Source organism: Phalacrocorax aristotelis, chromosome 2 (genome assembly GCF_949628215.1).
Source record: "Phalacrocorax aristotelis chromosome 2, bGulAri2.1, whole genome shotgun sequence".
Taxonomy (NCBI): Eukaryota; Metazoa; Chordata; class Aves; order Suliformes; family Phalacrocoracidae; genus Phalacrocorax; species Phalacrocorax aristotelis.
Window position 1 is genome coordinate 121,413,404 of NC_134277.1, and position 21,307 is coordinate 121,434,710.

Here is a 21,307-nt window from a genome sequence, read left to right on the forward strand (position 1 = left end):
CTATACTGATTCTCCTTGACTCTCGTGAAGTGGGATTCAAGATAGCACCCCAACAAGGACAGGACAGGCAGTGTTCCCCTCTTGAAACAGCCCCTATGTGTGCTGGCTGGTCAGTCTGAGCACACACAGCACTGAGTCAGCTGCATGTCCTGCTTGCTGCTTTTCCCCCAGGTAGGGAGAAGGTACAAAAGGGACCGTGGAAGGGACCGGGAGTACTGATTCGGACAGTACCTGGAAGGACAACCGTGGAGGCCTGGGGAAATTAGAAGGATTATTGTGGAGATGGCGGTGCAGGTTGGTTGCATCGCACATGAAAAGAAGCTGAAAGTGCAGGTGGGCAGCACTCATGTCCTGAGAGGTGGGAGTGGTCGTGAGAGTTTAGAGGAAATGGGGATTGCTGTCACTGGGAGCAATAAATAACAATGGATCGTAAATCCTTAGGAAAACAATCTTCATTAGATGCACTGCTCACCAAACAATTTTAACAAACTATAGCTGTCCCTTCAAACCTTTCAAATTCAGTATTTTCAGGCAGAGGACCAATAATGGATGATACAGCCTTTTGATGTATCCATGAGTGCTGTAAGGCCAGGAAAGACTTTTCCAGGGCTCAGCACTGTGGGATTAGGTTTACCTGTGATCATAAAATTATTTTTAGAAAAATATTTTTCCTACAAAAACTAATTTTTAAGAAGTTCTCTTTATTATATCTCAGAGGTCTTAATTTTGCTGATCAGTTTGGACATCTAACAAAAAGAGTAGTCTTTTTCTTGTATTTAGTGTTTGGATTGAAGATGAATGCAAGCAGAATTGTTCTAGTTCTCTTAGGGATTTTTCAAGTATGCATCTGGTAAATAATGGTTTGATTTTGCAGGGAACAGGGCAACTGCAAAGCATTTTTCATAAGTTGCTTAATTGTTCATAATTAATGTTCATACTTTTTTTGTGTGTAGAAAAATAAAGGCAAGGGCTCTATATCAACAAGAAATTCAACAAGAGCAAGTGCAAGGTCCTGCACCTGGGGAGGAACAACCCCATGCACCAGTACAGGCTGGGGGCTGAACTATTGGAAAGTGGCTCTGTTGAGAAGGACCTGGGAGTGCTGGTGGACAGCAAGGTGACCCTGAGCCAGCGCTGTGCCCTTGTGGCCAAGAAGGCCAACAATATCCTGGGGTGCATTAAAAGGAGTGTGGCCAGCAGGTCGAGGGAGGTTATCCTCCCCCTCTACTCTGCTCTAGTGAGACCACATTTTGAGTACTGTGTCTAGTTTTGGGCCCCCCAGTTTAAGAAGCATGTGGAACTGCTTGAGCAAGTCCAGTGAAGAGCTACGAAGATGATCGGGGGATTGGAGCATCTCCCTTATGAGGAAAGGCTGAGAGACTTGCGTTTGTTCAGCCTGGAGAAGAGAAGACTGAGGGGGGATTTCATCAATACCTATAAATATCTGAAGGGTGGGCATCAGAGTGATGGGACTAGGCTCTTTTCAGTGGTGCCCAGCGACAGGACAAGAGTCAATGGGCACAGGTTGGAACACAGGAAGTTCCACCTTGATATGAGAAAAAGCTTCTTTCCTGTGAGTGTGACAGAGCAGTGGAACAGGCTGCCCAGGGAGGTTGTGGAGTCTCCTTCCCTGGAGACATTCAAAACCCACCTGGATGCGTTCCTGTGCCCCCTGCTCTGGGTGTGCCTGCTCAAGCAGGGGGGCTGGACAAGATGATCTCCAGAGGTCCCTTCCAACCCCTACCATTCTGTGATTCTGCAATATCCTGGCTCTTGTAGATGTGACATGCTTATACATGGTGATAAACACTGTTTTAAAGTATGGGTTTGTCAAAAAAAACTCTAGCAAACTGTAAATACAAGATATAGGAAAAAGGAAAGAAATGTTTAAAAGGAAATAATGTATTTTTTTTCTTCAGTGAAATGGATTGAATGAAAATATGATTTGTTTCTGAAGCCTAGATGTATGACCATGGACATTCTCCCTTCCTTCCACATAGTTTGAATCTCAGAAACATAGAAAATAAAACCAGAAAAGCCAGCACAGAAAATCCTCTGTTGCTGCAAAACTGCTCACGGAGTATGTACCAAGTGCATTTCCTATTTACTTTATTAATGCTTACCAAGAATTCAAGCAATTTGAATATGCTTTGCAAACAGTGGAACTAACCCGTCAGAACATTTTTAGTGACTGAGCTTCCTCCCATGATCCAGTGAACCTCCCGAAAATGGCAGGAGGATTAGACTCGGTGAGGAGGGTGTTGGAATAAATTTCTTTGGAGCAGTCAGACTTGTTGCTGGGGGGCCAGGGCAGTGTTTTGCCCTGTGTGAGCCCATCTCAGTCTCCTGGGTTGCCTTCCAGAGCAAAGGTACCCCGCTGTGCCGGAGGCTGTGTCATGGGGATGGGGACAGCAGGTGCTGGGGGGATGCTACTGAGCGCCCCCTGTCCCCACAAGCTTCAATAGCTCTTCCCCGTCTCTTCCAGTAAAAAAGTGATAAGTTGGAGAGAAGCAACTCCAAGCTTTGGTCAAAGCTTGGCCAAACCCTATCTGTTGGACCGTGTTGGAGACGGCTCATGGCGTGACCACGTAGCTGAGTAGGCAAGGCTGAGGGTGTGACGGGTGTGTAGATTGAGTAATACAGAATAAAGTCAGTGTGCTGGATCCAGTGTGACAGGCAGGAACTGCGTTCCTGTCAATGCAATGGTAGTCCTCTACTCTCGGACAAACCCGTGCTGAAATCATCTGGGGTTAATGAGATCATTCCTAAGAGCAGGAAGTACTCTGAGTAAGACCTCGAAGGACCGAGCCCATAAGGTAGAAGATTTTGCTTGTCCCAGTAAACCCAAATCTTAAGACTGCCAAGACAAATCAATTCAAGACACTGACAGACAAGGGAAGACGAGGAGGAAATTCTGTGTGCATTAAAAATAGCTAAATGTGAAGGGACAGACCATGCCTTTTAGGCACTGGGCTAAATTGGGAATGGGTAGGAAGTCACATGGCTCTAAAAATGTTACATATTTACACTTGTCACTGGTACCAAATTACCCTCCCCTCCCGGCCGCTCCCATCTCCCCTCCCACGCCAGCTCCTGCTCCAGCTCCCGCTCCTCTGCTAGAATTTGCTTGTGTATAATAGAATCATAGGATGGTTTGTGTTGGAAGGGACCTTCAGAGGTCATCTAATCCAACCTCATACTTGATACATATACATGTGTCTCAAATGTAACACCCCAGAGGTCCCTGATCTATTACATTTGGTGATGGTTATAAGCAACAGACCCTGCTGAGGGAGAAAGAGTAGTATTCCCTCTCACAGCTTGGGTAGATCTCTCCCAGCTGTACACTTTGTATGGTATGTAGACACTGGTATGACAGCACGTCCCTTCATCTGAGGGAACTGGACACCTGTCTTCTCTTTTGGTTTATACGATACGTTTTTGGACATATGACCTCTGTCTGTCCCATTCATGGGAATGGGATCATGCTGCCCATGTTGACATCCAAAGTTTCCCAGTAATTTCCAGCATCCCGCTTCCCAGAGCTCCATCCCCACATACACTTAAGTTTATAAATAACCTCTTAAGAGACATGGGAAGCAAACACTTCTAAGTGTTCTTTTAGAGGATCCAAAACCCAATCTCTTTTTTCCCATATGTAGTAAGGGAAATACACAAGTTTAGATAAAAGTGTTGAAGTGCTTCTGTGGATTTCCCTGCCTTTGTTTTTCCCCACACTTAAGCACTCTCTAGAGGTAAACTGGAGTCCTAGAAACAGCTCAGCCTTAATCCTTCCTGTTCATTAATTCACTTCTGGATCACCACAATTGTCCATCACACCTTCTTCCATGGGGAGCTTCTTAGCTCCTTCCTGGATACCCTAATTAAAAAGGAGCCCTCGGCCACAAAAGGATGACTTTCCTTTGTTCCTTCTCTTTTGTCTCTCTGAGCATCTGAAGAACCCCGCTTTTAAGACCTAATGTTAAGACTTGGTCTCTGCTTCTAGTGATTATGTGCCCTTCCAGTCTGACATCGTTACAACTGAAAAAAGCCCGATTTGAGGTGTGATATTCTCATTGCTGCATTTGAATGGGAGACACTGTGGCTCCTTGACTTTCTCTAAGACATCTGTAAGCCTGCAGCGGTAGAGGTGGCTCCATAGGAAAGTGGTGCCAGGCAGCATTCCTGTAGTTCGCTGAATAATAGACACGTTCCCTCAACCATCATATCAGCAATACAGAGTTTTAGGACCCAAGGCAAAGGAGAAGCGAAGTGACTTCTACCCTGTCTGGCAGGAAGTCCATGGCATGTTTTTCTCTAGCTGAGTTTTAGAAGTGCTCTGTAAGGCAGGCATTAAATATACTGAGGTCTGGCTTTGCTAATAGTAACAAGGGTTAGTGATTCAAAATAAATCTTTCAACTTTTCAGGAGTCATCAGCTAGTTTATTCTTTACTATTTGTATGTTGCTGGGAACTTTTCCAAGGCCCGTGAACCCAAGCTGACTCCAGATTAGGAGCTCTGGCCTTCCTACCTGTGGGACTGACCATGAAAATGGATGTGGAGTTATTGTTTTATCAAACTTTATATAATGTTACATTTATGTTAGCAAACATATGTATTTATATATATGTTATCAAACAGCACCACAAAGTGTAGCTGCAGGCTTACTTCATGTGCACTAAGATACAGCCCTTTGGATGATTCTTTTACCCCCCTTTAGGCCTTTCCAATTTTGAGCCGTTTCCTTTGTTAGCCTTAAGTAAATGCAAAATTACTTTTACTATTAAATCAGTCCAGCCTCTCAACACCAGTGCTCTGAAAAGCATAACACCTCATCAAATAGGGCATTGGGAAGGCATTGATAAACCATGTTTTTAGCTGAGTGATTCTGGGCCCAGCTTGTCCTTGCTCCCCCCTGCCCTGACCCGCTCTCGCTGCTTGCTTGCCTGCATCCCTGGGTACGAACCCATTGGCAGCAGCTCGGGCAAAGGCCAAAGACTGTAAATGAGGGATGTTTGCCATATCATTCCGTTTGAATTGGTGTGACTGTCAATTGATATTTTCCAGTTTCAACTGAAAGTGTTCAGTAATTCACATGTTTTACATAGCGTCTTGTGGCTTGTTCCAGTCCCACCCGTGTCTGAGATAAGGTGGTTGATGGCAAGCAGTGCTCAGCTGAATGCGCGGTTACAAATTCCAGACGTGCTGCTTCAAAAGGCTGGCATTAAGAACCAGGGGTTTGTGTCAAGGCTAGTGACTCCTGAAGCCTCTGGTAGGGATGCTGACTTTCTGGGTGATGTGGAAGGACTTGTTTCCCCACTTCAATCTCCTTGAAAGCTGCCGTTCATCAGTAGTCCAGTAGTTTCAGAGTCTGACTTCTGAAGAACATTACAACGTGTAGTTATTGTAAGGAGCCACAAATTTACTAAGAGTGGACGTTTAGAAGCCTTGTGTTTAAGATCCAGTAAAATCTTTTTTTTTTTTTTTAAATACACCATTCCTCAGGAAAGCTCTCTGCACAGGCAGAAGTGCTAGAAACACCCAAATACAAGTCTCTGCAGAAGCTTTGTGCAACAGAGGGTGACATGCTTCCTCCCCCCAGCCCTCACGCTGGCTGCGTTCGGAGTCGCCCGTGGAAAGGGATTTCTTCTGATCCCGTTCGTGACCGCGATGCCCTTGGTGACTTCAGGCCTCAAACCCAGAGGCTTTGCCTAGCTGGGCCCAAGCGATAATTTGAGGTGCACCCGCACCGAACACGGGCAGGGTGCGGGGCAGAGGTGGGCTCCCGTGAGGTCGGCCCGCAGCCCCCGCCGCCCGGCGGGGAGCAGAGGGGGAGTCCCGGGAGGGCGGCCCGCAGCCCCCGCCGCCCGGCGGGGAGCAGAGGGAGAGTCCCGGGAGGTCGGCCCGCAGCCCCCGCTGCCCGGCGGGGAGCAGAGGGGGAGTCCCGGGAGGGCGGCCCGCAGCCCCCGCTGCCCGGCGGGGAGCAGAGGGGGAGTCCCGGGAGGGAGGCCCGCGGTGCCCGGTGGCGGCCCCGGCGCTGCCGCCGGCTGTCGGGGCGGCGCTGGCAGCCTCCCCTGCTGCGGGCAGCCGTGGTTGGAAGTCAGTGAAATCCTGCCTGCCAAAGCCTCTGCGTGTGTGCCTGTGTGTGGCGGAGGGGAGAGGTGGGGATGGGGGAGATGGGGGTGGAGTGGCAGGCTTGGGGAGAGGGAGGGAGAGAGGGAGGGAGGGCGCGGGGAGGGGAGGGTGCCCGGGTGCCTGCGATTGGTAAAGCTCCGCGAAGGCATCTGCCAGCAGGACTTCAGAGGAATGTGAAACCAAATCATTTACAAGTTAAAGATAGACGCAGAATACACAGCATCTTGAGCCAGGGTTTAAATTCATCCCTCTCCGTCTGGCTTCTCGCAAAGCTCTGCTTGTCAGCTTGCCTTTGCCTCCTCTAACGACTCTAATATTCCCTTAAAAATAACATCATTCTGGATTCTTTGGAATTATTAAGGTGGCAAAAGAGATCATGGTGCAGACCATAGGGTAAGTAGGAAGCTTGCCTTTGCATACATTTGCTAGGGTGGATCCTCTGGGCTTTGCTTCTGCTTCCAGAGCGCTCAGCAGTTCCTGTAGGATGAGGTGGATATTCACGTAGTACTTTTCCCCCCTGCGATTTATTCCGCCCGTTTTCCCCATACGGATTATTTGAACTTTCTTCCTCAGTGAGGTGTTAACTAACAAGGTACCTGGGGAGTCTTGAGCTTTAATAATCTTACCATTACAGTTTTAAGTGTTTTCCTCTCAGCTGAATTCTGTTATATACCTATATACCTTTTGAAGTGCTGCTTATTATTACAAAGTTGAAAAGCAAGTGTTTTCCACGTTAGAGAGGATGTAATCAATGTTTTTGCATGCTTGTTTGGCTATGGTTTTACTTACCTGCTGTTTCCTCATGTGTGAATTTGATTACAACACAGGGTTAATTACATTTGACCTTTCAGTTTGCTTGTTCCCAGATAATGCTTTTTACTTGGCGGGGTTTTTTTTCTGACATTTTGACCCTTTAGTTTTCTCTGAATAAAGTCTTCCTAGCAGTAATTTAAAAAGTGCACATTCCCTTGATAGTCCTCACTTTACTAGTGAGTTTGTAAGTAAAAAGAAGATTCAGGCTGTCATGGTCTTTCTACAATTTATCAGAAGTAATTTTGGTAACTAGCAGATACTTTGCTTCATTGATCAATGGTATTTTCAAGCTCTTTCTCAAATATTTCTGGTGAAGTTGTGGTGCTCATATTGCCAGAAGGGTTTTGAAATATCAGAAACTGAGTGGGAAGTTAGATGTAATATTTGTTATATAGCAAGAACTTGTATTCTGAGAGTTTCCTCTAAATCTGTGCTTTGTGTGAGAATCACCTAGATGCCAGCATCGTTTTTACCATTTATTCTGGGCATGCGTGTTTTACGCTCGTAGTAGAAGAACTCCTAACTTTGGATTTGGTGGCAGTTCACCCAAACATACTCAGAATTCCTGACATGTTAGCACTGCCCATAATAACTGTAGGAAGTAGGTGCTGTCTGCGGATAACTGAAACGCCTAACATTTTTGGTTATAGATATCAGTGCCGAAGAGACTCACGTAATGTCAGTCTGTGTCTTGCAAAATATGTGAAACTGGGTGAACTAAAATAGAAATGTTCCCTCTGTTTGAGGGAAGGATGGTGCATCTGGTATGTTTTGTTATTCTTCCATTTGACTGAACTCATCCCTGTTGATCAGCTTACCCACATTTTGCAAAATATCTGGGTATATTTGGGTGAGCAAATCTGCTGTGAAGTGTTTTCTGTGTGGTTAGATCTAGGGGATGGAGGAGAGGCAAATGTAGAACGTTTAAGGTAAATCTAGATAAAAACAACTCCAGGGGTGAGAAATGGCATTCAAGCCAGACTATATTATCTTATAGTTTATACTAGTTGGGTGTTCTTTTAACTAGCTCAGACTAGCTCAGTCCCATGCTAAATTTCTAGGCCAGCAGTTACTTGCATTAAGGTATCACTATAATATTTGTTTCAGTATTGAACTGGAAGAACTTTGAGGCAAAATGTGTCAGGCTGAATAAAAACTTTCAGTGGGGCTTAGTAAAGCTGTGGTTAGTTTCTGGCTCTTGCACAGGATCCTGTGCAGCTTCAGGCAAGTTGTGTGAGCTCTCAGAGCCCCTGCAAAACTGAAGGGGCTGGAAATACCTTTATTACTTCTCTGTGTTAGTTATCTAGATAGCAATTCCTTGGGTTAGGCATCACCCCGATAAGGCTTGGCACAACAGGCTTCTGCTTCAGATGGGGTGCACCCTCCCCAGCTCTATGGCAAAAGGCTTGAGGGAGGAGGAATCCACAGATTTGGAAGTAGAGGTTTGCTGCACCTTTTATAAGCTTCCTAAACCGAAAGAGAAGAATAGACTGACATTCAGAGGTGAGCAGAAAATAGAATTAATGTTCCATGGGAAATTCCTGAGTCAGTTCAAAATTAAATTGCATTTCCCTACCACAGTGTATTGCTTTTCTGAAGTTATAGTTCAGGAGCATGGTGTTCCCATTTCATTATCTGAGACCCTTCTCCCATAATTAAATGTCCAAGAGGCACTGGAGAGCTTTGTCAGAAGGAAACCTGCTTTGTATTCTGAGAAGTGAATCTGCCTGAAAAACCTCATTTCTGGAAGGGAGTGAGCTTCTGACCTAGGAATAGGGAGTTCCCAGGGTAAGGACTACAGTGCAGTGTTGGACTGCCTTCAAAAAATATATTCTGGTGTATCTAATCCACCTGAAATAACATCTTCCAATTGTCCTAGCAATAAATGGAAAATCTTCAATAAACTGATATTTTCCCATAGAAAAGTACAAATAAACTGTATTTGATATAGTTTATATATTATAATGTTGGCATATTTTCTGGAACAGAAAATCCTTGGCCAGCTGTTAGGGTGAATTTTGCACAGTTAGGGTGAATATGGTACCACATTCGGTCAGTAATGATGGTACCACACAGCAGCGCAGTGCTGCTGAGGCTGTTGAGTAAGAGTGTGGTAGCTTTATCAGGGCAGGATGCAGGGGCTGGGACCTCTCTCTCTCCTCTCCCTGTCCCCTTCTCCCTCACTATCCCTGCACCCCTCAGGTGACTGGGATTTGTTGGGAAGCTGGGAGGGAGGAAGGAAAGAGGGAGGCATCTTTTTCTTAAAGGGTTTTGAAACAGGGTGTCACCGGGGGTGGTGACACCCTCTTCTCCTTGGTCTCCTGGACTTCTTGCTTCGTTGCGGCTTTTCCTTCCCTCCCTCCCCTTTCCCAGGACCCCCACTAAACCCACACAGGGGGCGATGGAGAAGTGCTTCTCGTGGGAGGTGGTGGGAGGGTGAAAGGGTGACTGCTGCCAGCCCCTGCCTCTTGCTACTGCAGAGAGAGGAGAGATCATGGAGGCCCCTGTCTTCAGGGGGACCAAGCAAGGGACAGATCATTGATGAGGGGAGCACAGGCCTACAGCTGAAGCATTGGTGTCTCCTAGTCTTGGGTACTGTGTGAGTGGCTGAGGTGCTACTCTGATACTGGTATGGTGTTCATCGCTGGCATGTGCCAGGCTCTCCTGCTCCAAGGAGCCAGCTGTTCAGTGTTGCTTAGGGACAAGCCCTACTTTGTCATGGTTAGTTACGCCTCTACCCTCGGAGCAGGCAGGTCACAGTCCCTCCCTTTCCTTTACCATTAAGTTGTAAGTGACTCTGTCACAAGAGTTCAGAAAAATCACGCTTTCTGAGGTGAAAATGGGTTTGCAACATTTTTTTCCTTTAATAAATCCTACGCTTCTTTCTTTGTAAACCCTGATAAAACCAGTGGCAGGGATACGCGTATAGCTGTTAAAATTCTTCCTTGTGAGACTTTACAGTTACTGTATAGGGTTCCTATTTTCTTTCTTTCTGTCATGGTATTTTTTCCATTGTAAATCTATGTTTCTAGCCTCATCTTCCAGCTTTTTGCGTTATTATTCTGCCAAAAATAATAAAATAGGGGTGTCATCAGGAACCACTTGGTAAACAGTTTTAAGGACTGTTTCCCCAAGGTTCTGTGAGAATATGCTGGCATTTTTCTGAGCTCCAAAGTACCTAGAAGCAGCTCACAGTGATGTAATTTCCTTTGGGTCCTAATGAATCTGCTCCCAGTGACAGCAGCTAATTTGTTTTGGCAGAGTATGACAGGCAATGCCTTGTACAATGCACGACGCTGTAGAAAGCCTCAATTCTGTAATTTTGTAATTCTGTAAAAAAAGAACACCCAAAACACCTACAACCAAAACTAATGAAATTATGATGTCCTGTTCAGCCATGTTAACACCTCCAAGTCCATGAGTTGGACTGGCAATATCCAGGGAAGTTGCCAGTCTGAGTGGTGTCAGACCTCCTGAACTCACTATTGATTCCGGCTCCTGGTGTATGAAGGAACAAAGTATTTCCTGAGCTAATTATTACTGTATGAAGTGACTTTACCTGGAAACACAGTGATATGACACTTCCCACTAATAGGATGCTTAAAAATGCATCTAATTGCAGCTGCGATAGTTGAGAGAATGCCTAATACCTAATAGCCTTGAGAAAACCATCCTCCCTGGCAGGGGGGTATTACAGGAAGCCAAGTTTTACTGTATCTTTCCTGTATCTGAGACAGTTGTATGGCCTTTTGCTGCATTTGACTCTAAAACCTGAACTGGGAAGTGTACTCTGAGTAATAGAGACAGGGAAGCAGTGGAAATAATGAATCTTTATTAATTTATTTGTTGGCACGGTGGTAGCTGTTTGCTGAACATAACCTTCCCTAGGGCAATGGAGGGGACAAGTCAGCTTCCCTGCCTGTCATCTTTGACAAGTCTTGCAGGGGGCTTGGCGTACCCTTTTCCAAGAGTGGCGACGGTAATACTTGCCCAGTTCTGCGAAGTGCTCTGAGATCAAGGAATGAAGAGTGTTACCTAAAAGTGCTGCATTCTTATTTTCTTTTATATCTTTTGTAAGGATAAGACTACTCTGGTATAAAATGCATCCTTGTAAATTTGTAAGAACATTTGCTCTCAGTGGAACCTCAAAAAAAAAAAAAAAAAAGAAAAAAATGAAGCTGAGAGAGAAGTCTGTGAGCAAGTAGACTTTAAAAACAATTTGTTGACAACTAGTGACTAGTTCTTTCAAAGACAATGAAAATAAGCACAGGCAAAACCCAGAAGAACATGCTCGGAGTGAAGTTGTCCTTGAGTACTCATTACCAAATAACAGCTGCAGATAGAATTAGTAATCTTATCCTTTCCTGCTACATTTTTAAAATATACTGTTTAATGAGAGTATATGCTTTCTAGTAATTACTACCTTTTCAGTCCATGTTTATTCTTGATGTGACATTGTCCTTGGAACAAGATCAGGAAATGCTTTCTTGCCAGGTTTATAAAGCAATGATAGTTTGGCTATTATGTGCTTCTGCCCCCCCCATACATGACTCATTTATATTGGATCAAGAGAGCTACATATCATTCATTTGATGGGGAAATATAAGCCATTCCCTGGTTTCAGATCATTCTTTTTTCCTATAAATTGACTTCAGAATGACTAACTTTACACCTAAAAAAATGCATTGATTACAAAGGTGGCACATTGATTTAAACATTTTCTAACTTTTGAGTTGGTAATTCTGAAACTTTGTCACTCTTTTAACACTGAGTCCTAAATAATTTGCGTAACTGAAAGCTTCCTCGCCTGCTTGAGAAATCAAACTTCACTTAGGAGAGCTGGCCAGTTGTTTGCAGACTAGAACCCAGGGGAAAAAAGGCACATCATAGATCTGAGTTTGAAAGCATTTGTCTTGGTATTTGATGTGTATTTCTAATTGCTATTACAATTACAAATATTCCACGTTTCGCTGAATATACGCAAACAAAATGTGTTTCCAAACACATCAAACAGATTTCCAAATAGATCAAACAAAATGCACAGTGATCTATGGTTTTATTTTTGTCCTTAAAATTTTGATCAATTTGCATGTCTTATTTGTCTTACTAGGGAAAATAAATCACATCAGTTTAATGCAGGTACAAATTACAATATGCTGGTACAGAAATGCAAGGAGAGCTTAACAGAGCTGAGAGTCAAGCCGTGTACTCTGCCAGGCTATTCTGTAAACAGGTCAAGTTTTTATTTAAAAAAAACCCAAACCACTTCTGAAAATGCCAACTATCACATTACTTCCCCCAGAACCTATTCTGCATCCTGGCTTCCCACCTCTCTCTGCCACCTGCCAGGCCATTGGTAATGCTCTTCATCGCAACTTCCAAGTCATCTTCCCCAGAGAGGAATTCCAACCGTAGAGTTGGATGAATTTTTGGCTGACCCATTGAATACACAGTAACAGCAACCCTGGCAGGCTGGCAGCACATCCAGAAGTGGTATTTCAGCGGAAGTCCTTGCTCCATCTCCTCAGAGTATCAGTTAGGGAGGGAATTTCTGGAGGAAACACATTTTCCAATACAGGAAGTTATGTGTGGCTTGCAAGAAGCCCCCTGAACACATGTCCCAGAGACCTGTGCCAGTTCAAAAGAGAAGTCATCAGCAAGGTTCAGACCTTCAGCTAGTAGAGCAATCGCTTGTACTCAGAAGCTCTAAAGCTCCCTGTGAACCACTCTTGGAGGGGGATGACATGTGCTTTTTGTTAATGGGTTCAGTGGCTGTTTGCTGATAGTGACAGAAAGATAACAGTTGTACCTGCCTGCCAGACTTCAAGTTTGTGTGTGAAAGTATGGAGGAATGAATGCTTCTCAGCAGAGGATTTTTTTTAAAGCACAGGGAAAACTATTTCTTTTCAATAACTTTAGCTTTGAAAATTGCTGAAAATTTATAAATAATACATTCAGCTTGACTCTAATGTCTAGTATGTAAAATTTCGGGTGAAGCATAAAATTTAGAAAAGCAACTGAAAAAAGTTTTATAGTAGGAAGTAGGTGTAAGCAGAGGAAACCTGCTAAAATGATGACGGCAAGAAGCAATTATATGAGTCTAGGAGATAGTAAATACAATTTCAGAAATCATACAGCTAAATAAAGTATCTGATGATTGAAAAGAATCCAAGGGAATATAAGTTCATCTACATTAAATCTGGTGATGTATTCCTAAATAGAATTAAAAGTGCTAGAATTGAAAGCCCTTTTTTAAAAAATAGTTTCCAGGCTTAGGTGAACTCTTTGCAGGGTGGTGCATTTTCACTGAAAGGCGAACAGGTGTCTGCTGAGAGTCATGCACAGTTACCCATAGCTCAGTGGTAACTTGGGCTAAATGGGCCTAATCGTTGCTGTTTCACTGTTTAATATCCACTCACATTGAAACTGTGTATTCCCTATGACAAAGGCATAAGGTAAGTAGATAGACTGATAATTTTTCAGGCCACTCGCTTCTCCCAGAGGCAGAAATAAATTCCCTGTGCACAAAGCCTGAGATTTTGTAACTGTGCATGTAAAATACTAAATAAGTTATCCACTGTGTTATGTCCAAGAGAAACCAAGCTTTGCCAGAAAGCAACCTCAGACCAGCCAGGTCTGGCTATACCTATTTCACAGGTCATTAGTCCTATCTGTTTTCTGTTGTACACCAGCGTAGATGACTGCTTGGGTTTGTATTAGGCATGACTACGTATACTGACAGATTCAATATAGAGCAAGGAAATAAAATTGGATATTTCATCCTTGGAAGAAATAGTCCTAATTGTTTTTCCACCCTGTCCCTGGCAGATAGAGCAGGCAAATAAAAGGAGGGGAAGGTTATGCAAAGATTGGTCCAGTCCTTGCTGGATTTGCAGTATTTTTCACTAAGTGCTAATTAAGAACGACACACAACTCAATGCCTTTCGTGAGGCAGCATTGCAAGGGCACGCTTGGCTCATCAGGTGCACAGAGGTGAGCAGTGGTGGTGTGTAGCTCCAGAGGGTTCGCTGGGCTGTACGCTAGTAGCCCTTGACACCAGTACACGTTGGGGAGCAACTGGTGAGACAGCAGCTCTTCAGGGAAGGATAGGGCTTACTTTGGATCTCCGGTTGAACATGAATTGGCAATATCGAGCTGTTGCATGATAGAAAGGAAAAAAATAAAAGGTCGATATTGGGATGCATATGGGAGTACAGCCTGCAGGGAGTAATCTCCACATTGGTGATCACTCAGCTGGAGTCCTGTGTTCGGTTTGGAGCACTGCTCTTCAGGAAAACGCCAGCTACTTGGGAAGTAGAGAGGGGGGCAGTAAAAATGACCAGAGATCCAGAGGATATGTCCCAGGGGAAAAACCTGAAAGGGTTTCATTTGCTGTACCTAAAGGAGAGCAGCCTGCTGGGGACTGGGTAGGAGACAGGCAGTTTTTCAAGTACAGATAGCACAAAACAGGCTGTTGCGAAGAGGTCAGTAATCTCTTCTCTGTGCCATTGACAAAGAAACCAGTCCAAAGTGAAGCAAGAAAGATGGAGTAAACCCTAGGAAAATGTTGCCTCTGAAATACACTGCCAGTGGATCTTGTGGAGCCTCCATCACGGGAGGTGTTAGGAATGGCTTTAATAAACACAAGTGAAGTGTATCCAACTTTATCTCACAGTGGGAGGTGGATTACCTGTAATTTCTACCATCCTTATGATTTGGTGATACTGGTGATAATATCGCACATGGAATTGTTTTCCTAATGAAAGACATACTTTCTAAACTCTGGTTGGAAAGATCTCTCTGCAGAGTGGGAGTGGGATGCATTTTGCTGAGGTGCAGAGGCACTTAATTGTCATATAATTTTCTCATTTTGGAATGTTTCTTAGGTAAGTAGTTAAGGGATAAACAGCTGGCTTTGTATTTCAGCTCAGATATCGTTGTCCTGAAATACTGGGGGACATCACTCTGTCAGCTGGCGCTTGACAGTCCAACCTAAATTTGAAACACGTAATTAGATTCTTAGGATGAAATCCGAGTCCCTTTTGAAGTCATGGGTTTTTATAGGGTGAAAATTTCACACTGAGGACAGAGTGGTATCCACTTGTATGTGCTTAGCTTTACTGTCCTAGGCAGGCCTGTTGTTTTCAGGACGAGGATACAAGGAGTGTGTTGTAAGAGCGTGCAACCTTTGCTATGGCAAACATTTGCTGGCAGAAGGGGGCCTTTGGAGTCCTTGTGTGGGTGAGTGAGAGTTTACAACAGGCATTATGTGAGGTGAATTAATTACTTTTCCTTTTTTCAGATAATGTCAACAAAACTAATTCACACCATCTGTTCTAAAATAGAGGCCATCAGTAAAAAAGCAGCACCTATTTTGGTTTTTAAAGTTTAATTTGATAAGACTTTTGGCATACTGTAATCTCTTTAGTGTAATGTAATTTTTTATCCTTTTTCTGTTTTGGGGAGGGGTGGTTCTCCCCCAAAATATATTTTTTTATTGCCAGTGACCTTTAATTTGCATTTAGTATTCAGATAGCTGTAACTGCAAGTTAAATGTTTCTCCAGCTACTGGTTAATCCCTCCTGATGAAATGCATGCAGAGAAGTCTCCAGGTGCTACGGATTGGAATAGTTCCACTGAAAATACTCTGGCTTTGTTTATGCCAGTATTAATGCAGAGCAAGTTCACTGTTCAGTGTAGCTACAATGGAGTAGATGATAGTGAGAATTTCATCCTCAAAAAGAGATCACATTGATGTAAAAGCTCAGTGTGAATCTCAGAGCTGAGAGTTAAAATTTTGTGTCTCATATTGTTGCATTTCACATCGAGATTTCTTTGCAGGCATTTCTTGAGTGCGCAATGACGTGCCCTGGGTAGGAATTGCATGCATATACCTCAGGCTAGAATAAGCCCACAAGGAAGCACAAACCCCAGACTTTAGGACCACCAATACATGAGTTGTTAATAACCTTACAATGTTCTAGCTAACACGAGAAACATAATTAAATCTGAATGATTTGAAACTGCCATTAGGGGGAAGAAGATGGAGGAAAACAGTTTCATCCTCACAACATCATGTTTTCATTGACCTACTTACAATAGGGAAGAAAATGTGTCCCTTCCTGTTACAGCAGAATAAGTTTGTTCAGCAATTTTATAATGCAACTTTGCAAGAGAAGACTGGCTTTCCTAACCACTCCAGGAGGATTTGGAAAGGAGACTAACATTATTTCACACACTTAGTACTTGGATGTATAAGTTCCTTTCCAAGCTATAATGTTATTAATCTAAGCAATTTGGCAGAAAGTGCTTTGACTGAAAAAAAAAAATAAAAGGAAAAAAAAAAAAAAAAGACTTGTATTCAGATGTGAGAGGAAAAGGGCTGTGCCTGGGCTGCAGCTGTGATTGCCCATAAAAGGCTCCTCTGCACGTTTCATCTTCCCTGATGCAAAGACCCCCAGACCCTCTGCCTGGCATCCCTTGCAGCTGAGTACCCCTGCCCATTGCACGCTGAGTGGAATGGCTGCAGCCTGCTTTTGTTTCAGCAACAGTTCCCTCGCACTTCACGTCAGAGAATTACTGAAATGCCTGAAGGGATGGCGTAGGACCTGGCCCTATTTCGGTGCGCAAACTCACACTGACGCCAAGCCTCTGAAACCGCACGAGTGTGGGTGCGGAGCCTTCGGGACCGAAGTCACCAAGCAGAGGGCCATGGCTGCAGAGCCCACAGCACCTAAAATACCACCAGTGAAAAATTCTGGGTGCTCTTGCTTCTCTACATCTGTCCTGCGAACAACAGCACAGGATGCAGGTGTTGGGGTTACCCCGGCCACGGGGCATGGCTGTGCCTGCAGAGTAGGCAGCACATGGGGCTTGGAGTGCAGCCCTCCTCCTCAGGACTTGTGCATGTGGTATTTAATGTTTGTTGTCTTATGGCTGCGTTAATCAAACCATCTTTATCTGAAAATAAACACCTGCTCAGGTCACATTCATCCACAAGGTGTTGTTGGTAATTTAGTATTGTCAGAAGCATTAGTCACCGCCATAGTAGCTTAATAACATGCCGTAGGAGCCAGCTGGTAATTAACAAATTAAATGTATCATACACATTTTCCTCAAATATTTCATATGTAGCAAAAATAATTAGAAGCAGAGCAATTTTTGTGTTTAAAGCTGTTATGTATATTTAAAACATCTTGCCATGTTAGGAATTTATTCTTTTAAAGGTCAGCTAGGCCTAATTTTGCCACTGTCCCAGGATTCATAAATATGCACTTAAGAGTTGAGAAGCAGGGAGAGATCCAGAGTGTTGTCTTTTTTTAACCCTTCAGTTCTGCCATGTTTAACATACTCATTCCAATGGCTGTCTTCTGTGCCTGTTTTTAAGAGTGGCACAACTTTGTAGTTCTCAGCTGCTCCCTTTTGCACTTCCTTTCATGTTAGAAGTGTCTTGAATTGGAAGGTTACATGCATCTGTGCGCGCGATGCAATCTGTTGGAAAGTTGAAATCAGCTTTTAATTGAAGCGAGGGGAAGACAAAGCTAACAGAAATTGTATTAAACTGCTAAACTGGGTAAGAGGCAACAGTATGAATGAAGGTGACAATGGGTTTCATTATGCATTGTACGTTAAACATCCCAGTATGCGCAAGCTTAAAGCAAACTCACTTGGGGTCTCCTTATTTTATCACCAGTTGGTGACCACCGTTTTCACATTAAGATGCTCTCAATTATCTGTGCGTGATGGTTGAGCGATAGTGCGCTTTGATATGTCTCCCTTCCATGCTGCTTCAGCCCAGTACTCCTTGATCCTCCAGCAGCCTGACTCCAGGACTCGGCTCTAAGTATCCCAAGCCTTTGACTCTGCTTTTTCTCTGGGGCAGGATCTGATCTGAGCACTCTGAGGCAGAAGAAGCAGGGAACAGAGCAAGCGATCGGAGGAGCATCATTTCTACGGGTAGGGTGCAGTTAACTGTATTTGTGGGGAGCACTCGGGCACTGGCAGTTGCTTTGAGAAATATGATTTATGTTTTGAAAACTTTCTTTTTGGAAAGAAAAAATACTGCTGAAAATGTGAATGGGTGCTTTTTGATACAGAGGGTAAAGACTTTGTCAGACAGTGACAGAGTTTCTGTTCAAACTTTGAACTTGTGGTACAGATGCGAGTGGCTGTGCAATGCAGTGAAAGGCAGATAGGAATCTGCCCCATAATACCATTGCTCTTTGCTACATTTATTCATCTCCACATTATTTGACAGAAGATCACTGGGTATTTCAAAGAGTGTGTTTCTGGAGCTTACGAAAGAAAAGGAATTCCATGTGCAATTTCTGTTAAGATTTTTAGCCTCTTAGGGTCAGTCTTAGGCATTTGGAGTGCTTCTTAAAACCTTTTGGTATTAATGCACAGAGGGTAGAGGGAGAAAAGGGCTATTAAGTTAACAATGCTGTTAACAGTGTACACTTGTTTTATGCACCCTGAATTCTCTTTTGTTGTTGGGTGGCGTTAGCTTGGGGCTTTTCTAGTAGTGCTTTGTACTGACTGTTGTCTCAGCAGAAAACCATCACTGTTTATACTGTCTAACAGTAGAGCATGAAAGCCCGGGCAACACTGGAGCCGCATAGTGTGCAGACACAGTGAGAGAGTGATCCTGCTGACTGCACTAGGGATGGGTGAGAGCAGAGCAGACGTCCCAGAGGGTGGGCAGAAATATAGGAACATGAGGCCCTCTACCTGCAGTCTCACAGCAGTAGTGAGAACAGGCCCCACATCTCCCAGCCTGGGTGCAAGCAGCACGGCAGGTACTTATTGCAGTGCTGCCAACAATCCTGGTCCCTCTGCTGTCCAGACCGGGGACCCTGCTGAATACACCGTGTTTCTCTTTTTCCTGGTGTTTCTGGATTTTCCCCCAGTGCAGCCCAAGGGCAGGGTGTGGGCATGGTCCCACCTGGTTCTGCCCGGGTACGCCATCCGGCAGCAGCTTGGCGCACGCATAGGGACCTGGCCAGGGCTCCTGGCATCCACAGCTGAGACATAGCTGGAGAGCCTCGCCTGCGTATCTCTCCCAGTGACAGAATAGCATTTCCTAGTGCAGGAGCTGGTTCTGCAGGCAGGGCCTTGCAGGACATCCAAGGATTACAAGGCACTATAGATTTTACTACAATCAGCATCACAGAAAATCTTTCGCATTTCCCATTCCCCTGAAGCCCTTTGTATACACAAACAATTTCACAGACTTCATCATGATTATGTCCTTTTAAACTGCTGTATTAATATTGGTACTACATTTTTAAAATTATGTTTTAGCCTTTGAGTTAATTTAGTTCATGACCTTCATACTTCAGATTTTAAGGTGCCATTATGTCCCATAGAAGACCAGATTGCTGATGAGGGGAATAAAAATAAATATAGTGTGTGTGTGTGTGTGTGTGTGGAAGTTTTCTTTCTTCAATCTGATAGTTCACGTAATTGGGGAAAGTAGGGGGTGCCTTTAATACTTGTCACTCCCTTGCACTGATACTTTCGAAGTATTTGGACACAAGTCATAGAGCTTTTAGTTCACCTGGGAATAAAGACAGGCATTCAGCCTGAATCTCCTTAGTTGCTAACTTTCTTTTCTCACCTTACATTGCAGGTTAGTATTTCTGCAAAGAGGCTATACAGAAATCTCAGAGCAATTTAAGCTGCAAAGAGTTTTCTATTCTCTAGTTTATTTTGACAAAGTAAGATCCATATAGCTCTGGATTAAAGGAGCATTGTGATATTCGGCTATTACCTTCAAAGCATTGCATTTCAATACAATTACTCAAAAATAAACTTTGTATAGGTAAAACAGTTATTTGATGCATTTCTTTTATTATGAGTAAATCTATAATTTTTATTCTAGCTGCATAATTTTCTGGAAAAAAAGCCTTTACTTCTGATGTGTTTTGTTCTGTGCTCATTGCCTCAGTTGTTTAAGTCAGACTTAAGCTGTCCTCTCAGTTTTTATTTTTATTTGATGTTTGGGCAACAATAAGCTAACCTGTGTGTTCTGTGATCAGTCCGGATGACCGAGTAATTCCACAAAGACTACTGCTCACCAGCTGATCACTGCACTTGCAATTTGCCTTTACTAAGATAAATGCCAAAGCCCTGAAGCTGAACAATTTGGTTCCGAATGCAGATGGCTAAGCTGGAAACCCATTTATTTTGTCAGTTTTAGCACTGACAGATGAGATTCAGAGTCCCCACCAGGACTGCACAGGGAGTAGTAGAACTGCTGCAATTGCTATAAGGCGTTTTGCTTGAACTTGCAGGTGAGCTGCTGTTAGAGTTGTTCAGCGCTCTACTTACCACATGCTTACAGAAAGTATTCCTTTGATTTCAAACAGCCAAGCAAAATGTCCTTCCCAGCCACTGCCTCAATGTCTTCCCTCACTAAAGCAAAACAACAGGTGACTAGATCCTGATGTGCCGTATCTGGCACATTTTGCAGTTGTTTTCTGCTCTTTGATAGTTCTGGGCTATGAGCGTGAGGTAATTACAGCTGCTCTGGCCGCCTCTCCACTCACTGAAATAAAGACTGCCTGGTTTAGTCATTATTATTTGCTGAGGCTGCTTTAACATGTGCATTCTGTTTATAGGATCCCAAACATTATGTGCAAAGATCTGTGTTGATATCTTGCAGTGAGAGTCTCCTTGTTGATGGGACCCAAGCACATATATATATTTTTTTTTGAAGCATATGGTTGTGGTGATAAGTGCGAGCGTATCTGCTCAGCCTGTTCACCTGAATACAGCCTTCCGCGATTGATTGCTAGGATGGAAAATTCAGTCCATCCTCTTTAGAATCACGTGTTTATTCAGTCCATTGTTAAAGCTGGTGCCGTTATTCATGCACAATTTTTGCTTTCATGTAAGTTTTGTTATACTTTGATCTCCTGTAGCACCTGACATACTTTTAAAAACCACTTCCCAAGAAACTGTTATTTCACTGTAATTATAAAAGAACATGCATATGAATCACAAATGAGAATATTACCCAACTAGATGTTCCCAGAAACAGGAGAGCACTTATGTGCAATACAATACATTAATCATTTATAAGGAGTCAGCTATTAAAATGGTTTATTTTAATACTGTACATTGAGTACAAAGATGATGTGAAAAGCCTTTTCACTGAAGGTGTTTGTGGGCTTTTGAAACTTTCTTAAGTTTCCATCGTCACACTCTTGTCACAGATTTGAAAAGGAAAAGCTCAAATACGTACTTTGGGTGACTCCAGGTTAAGGTACCTTTAGAGTGTGAGTATATATGTATGCATGTGTATATACACATACATACATATATGTATATGTATCTGTACACATATGGGAACAT

The 21,307-nt window shown here is 43.6% G+C and overlaps 1 protein-coding gene across 15 annotated transcripts in view; it reads left to right on the plus strand.

Moving 5' to 3' along the window:
* The window catches only part of DTNA (dystrobrevin alpha), a 238,214-nt gene that overhangs the window by 40,833 nt on the left and 176,074 nt on the right, over window positions 1-21,307 (plus strand). For 12 of the 15 annotated variants that reach the window (XM_075084966.1, XM_075084974.1, XM_075084964.1 and 9 more), the window contains exon 1: window positions 6,353-6,529. The exons of 2 other annotated variants lie outside the window; for them this stretch is intronic. In XM_075084966.1, the coding sequence (XP_074941067.1) occupies window positions 6,513-6,529 (17 nt within the window). In that variant the 5' untranslated portion in view covers window positions 6,353-6,512. Of the gene's footprint in view, window positions 1-6,352; window positions 6,530-17,831; window positions 17,906-21,307 lie in introns of those variants that run through there. One more of the 15 variants, XM_075084960.1, reaches the window with a different exon arrangement.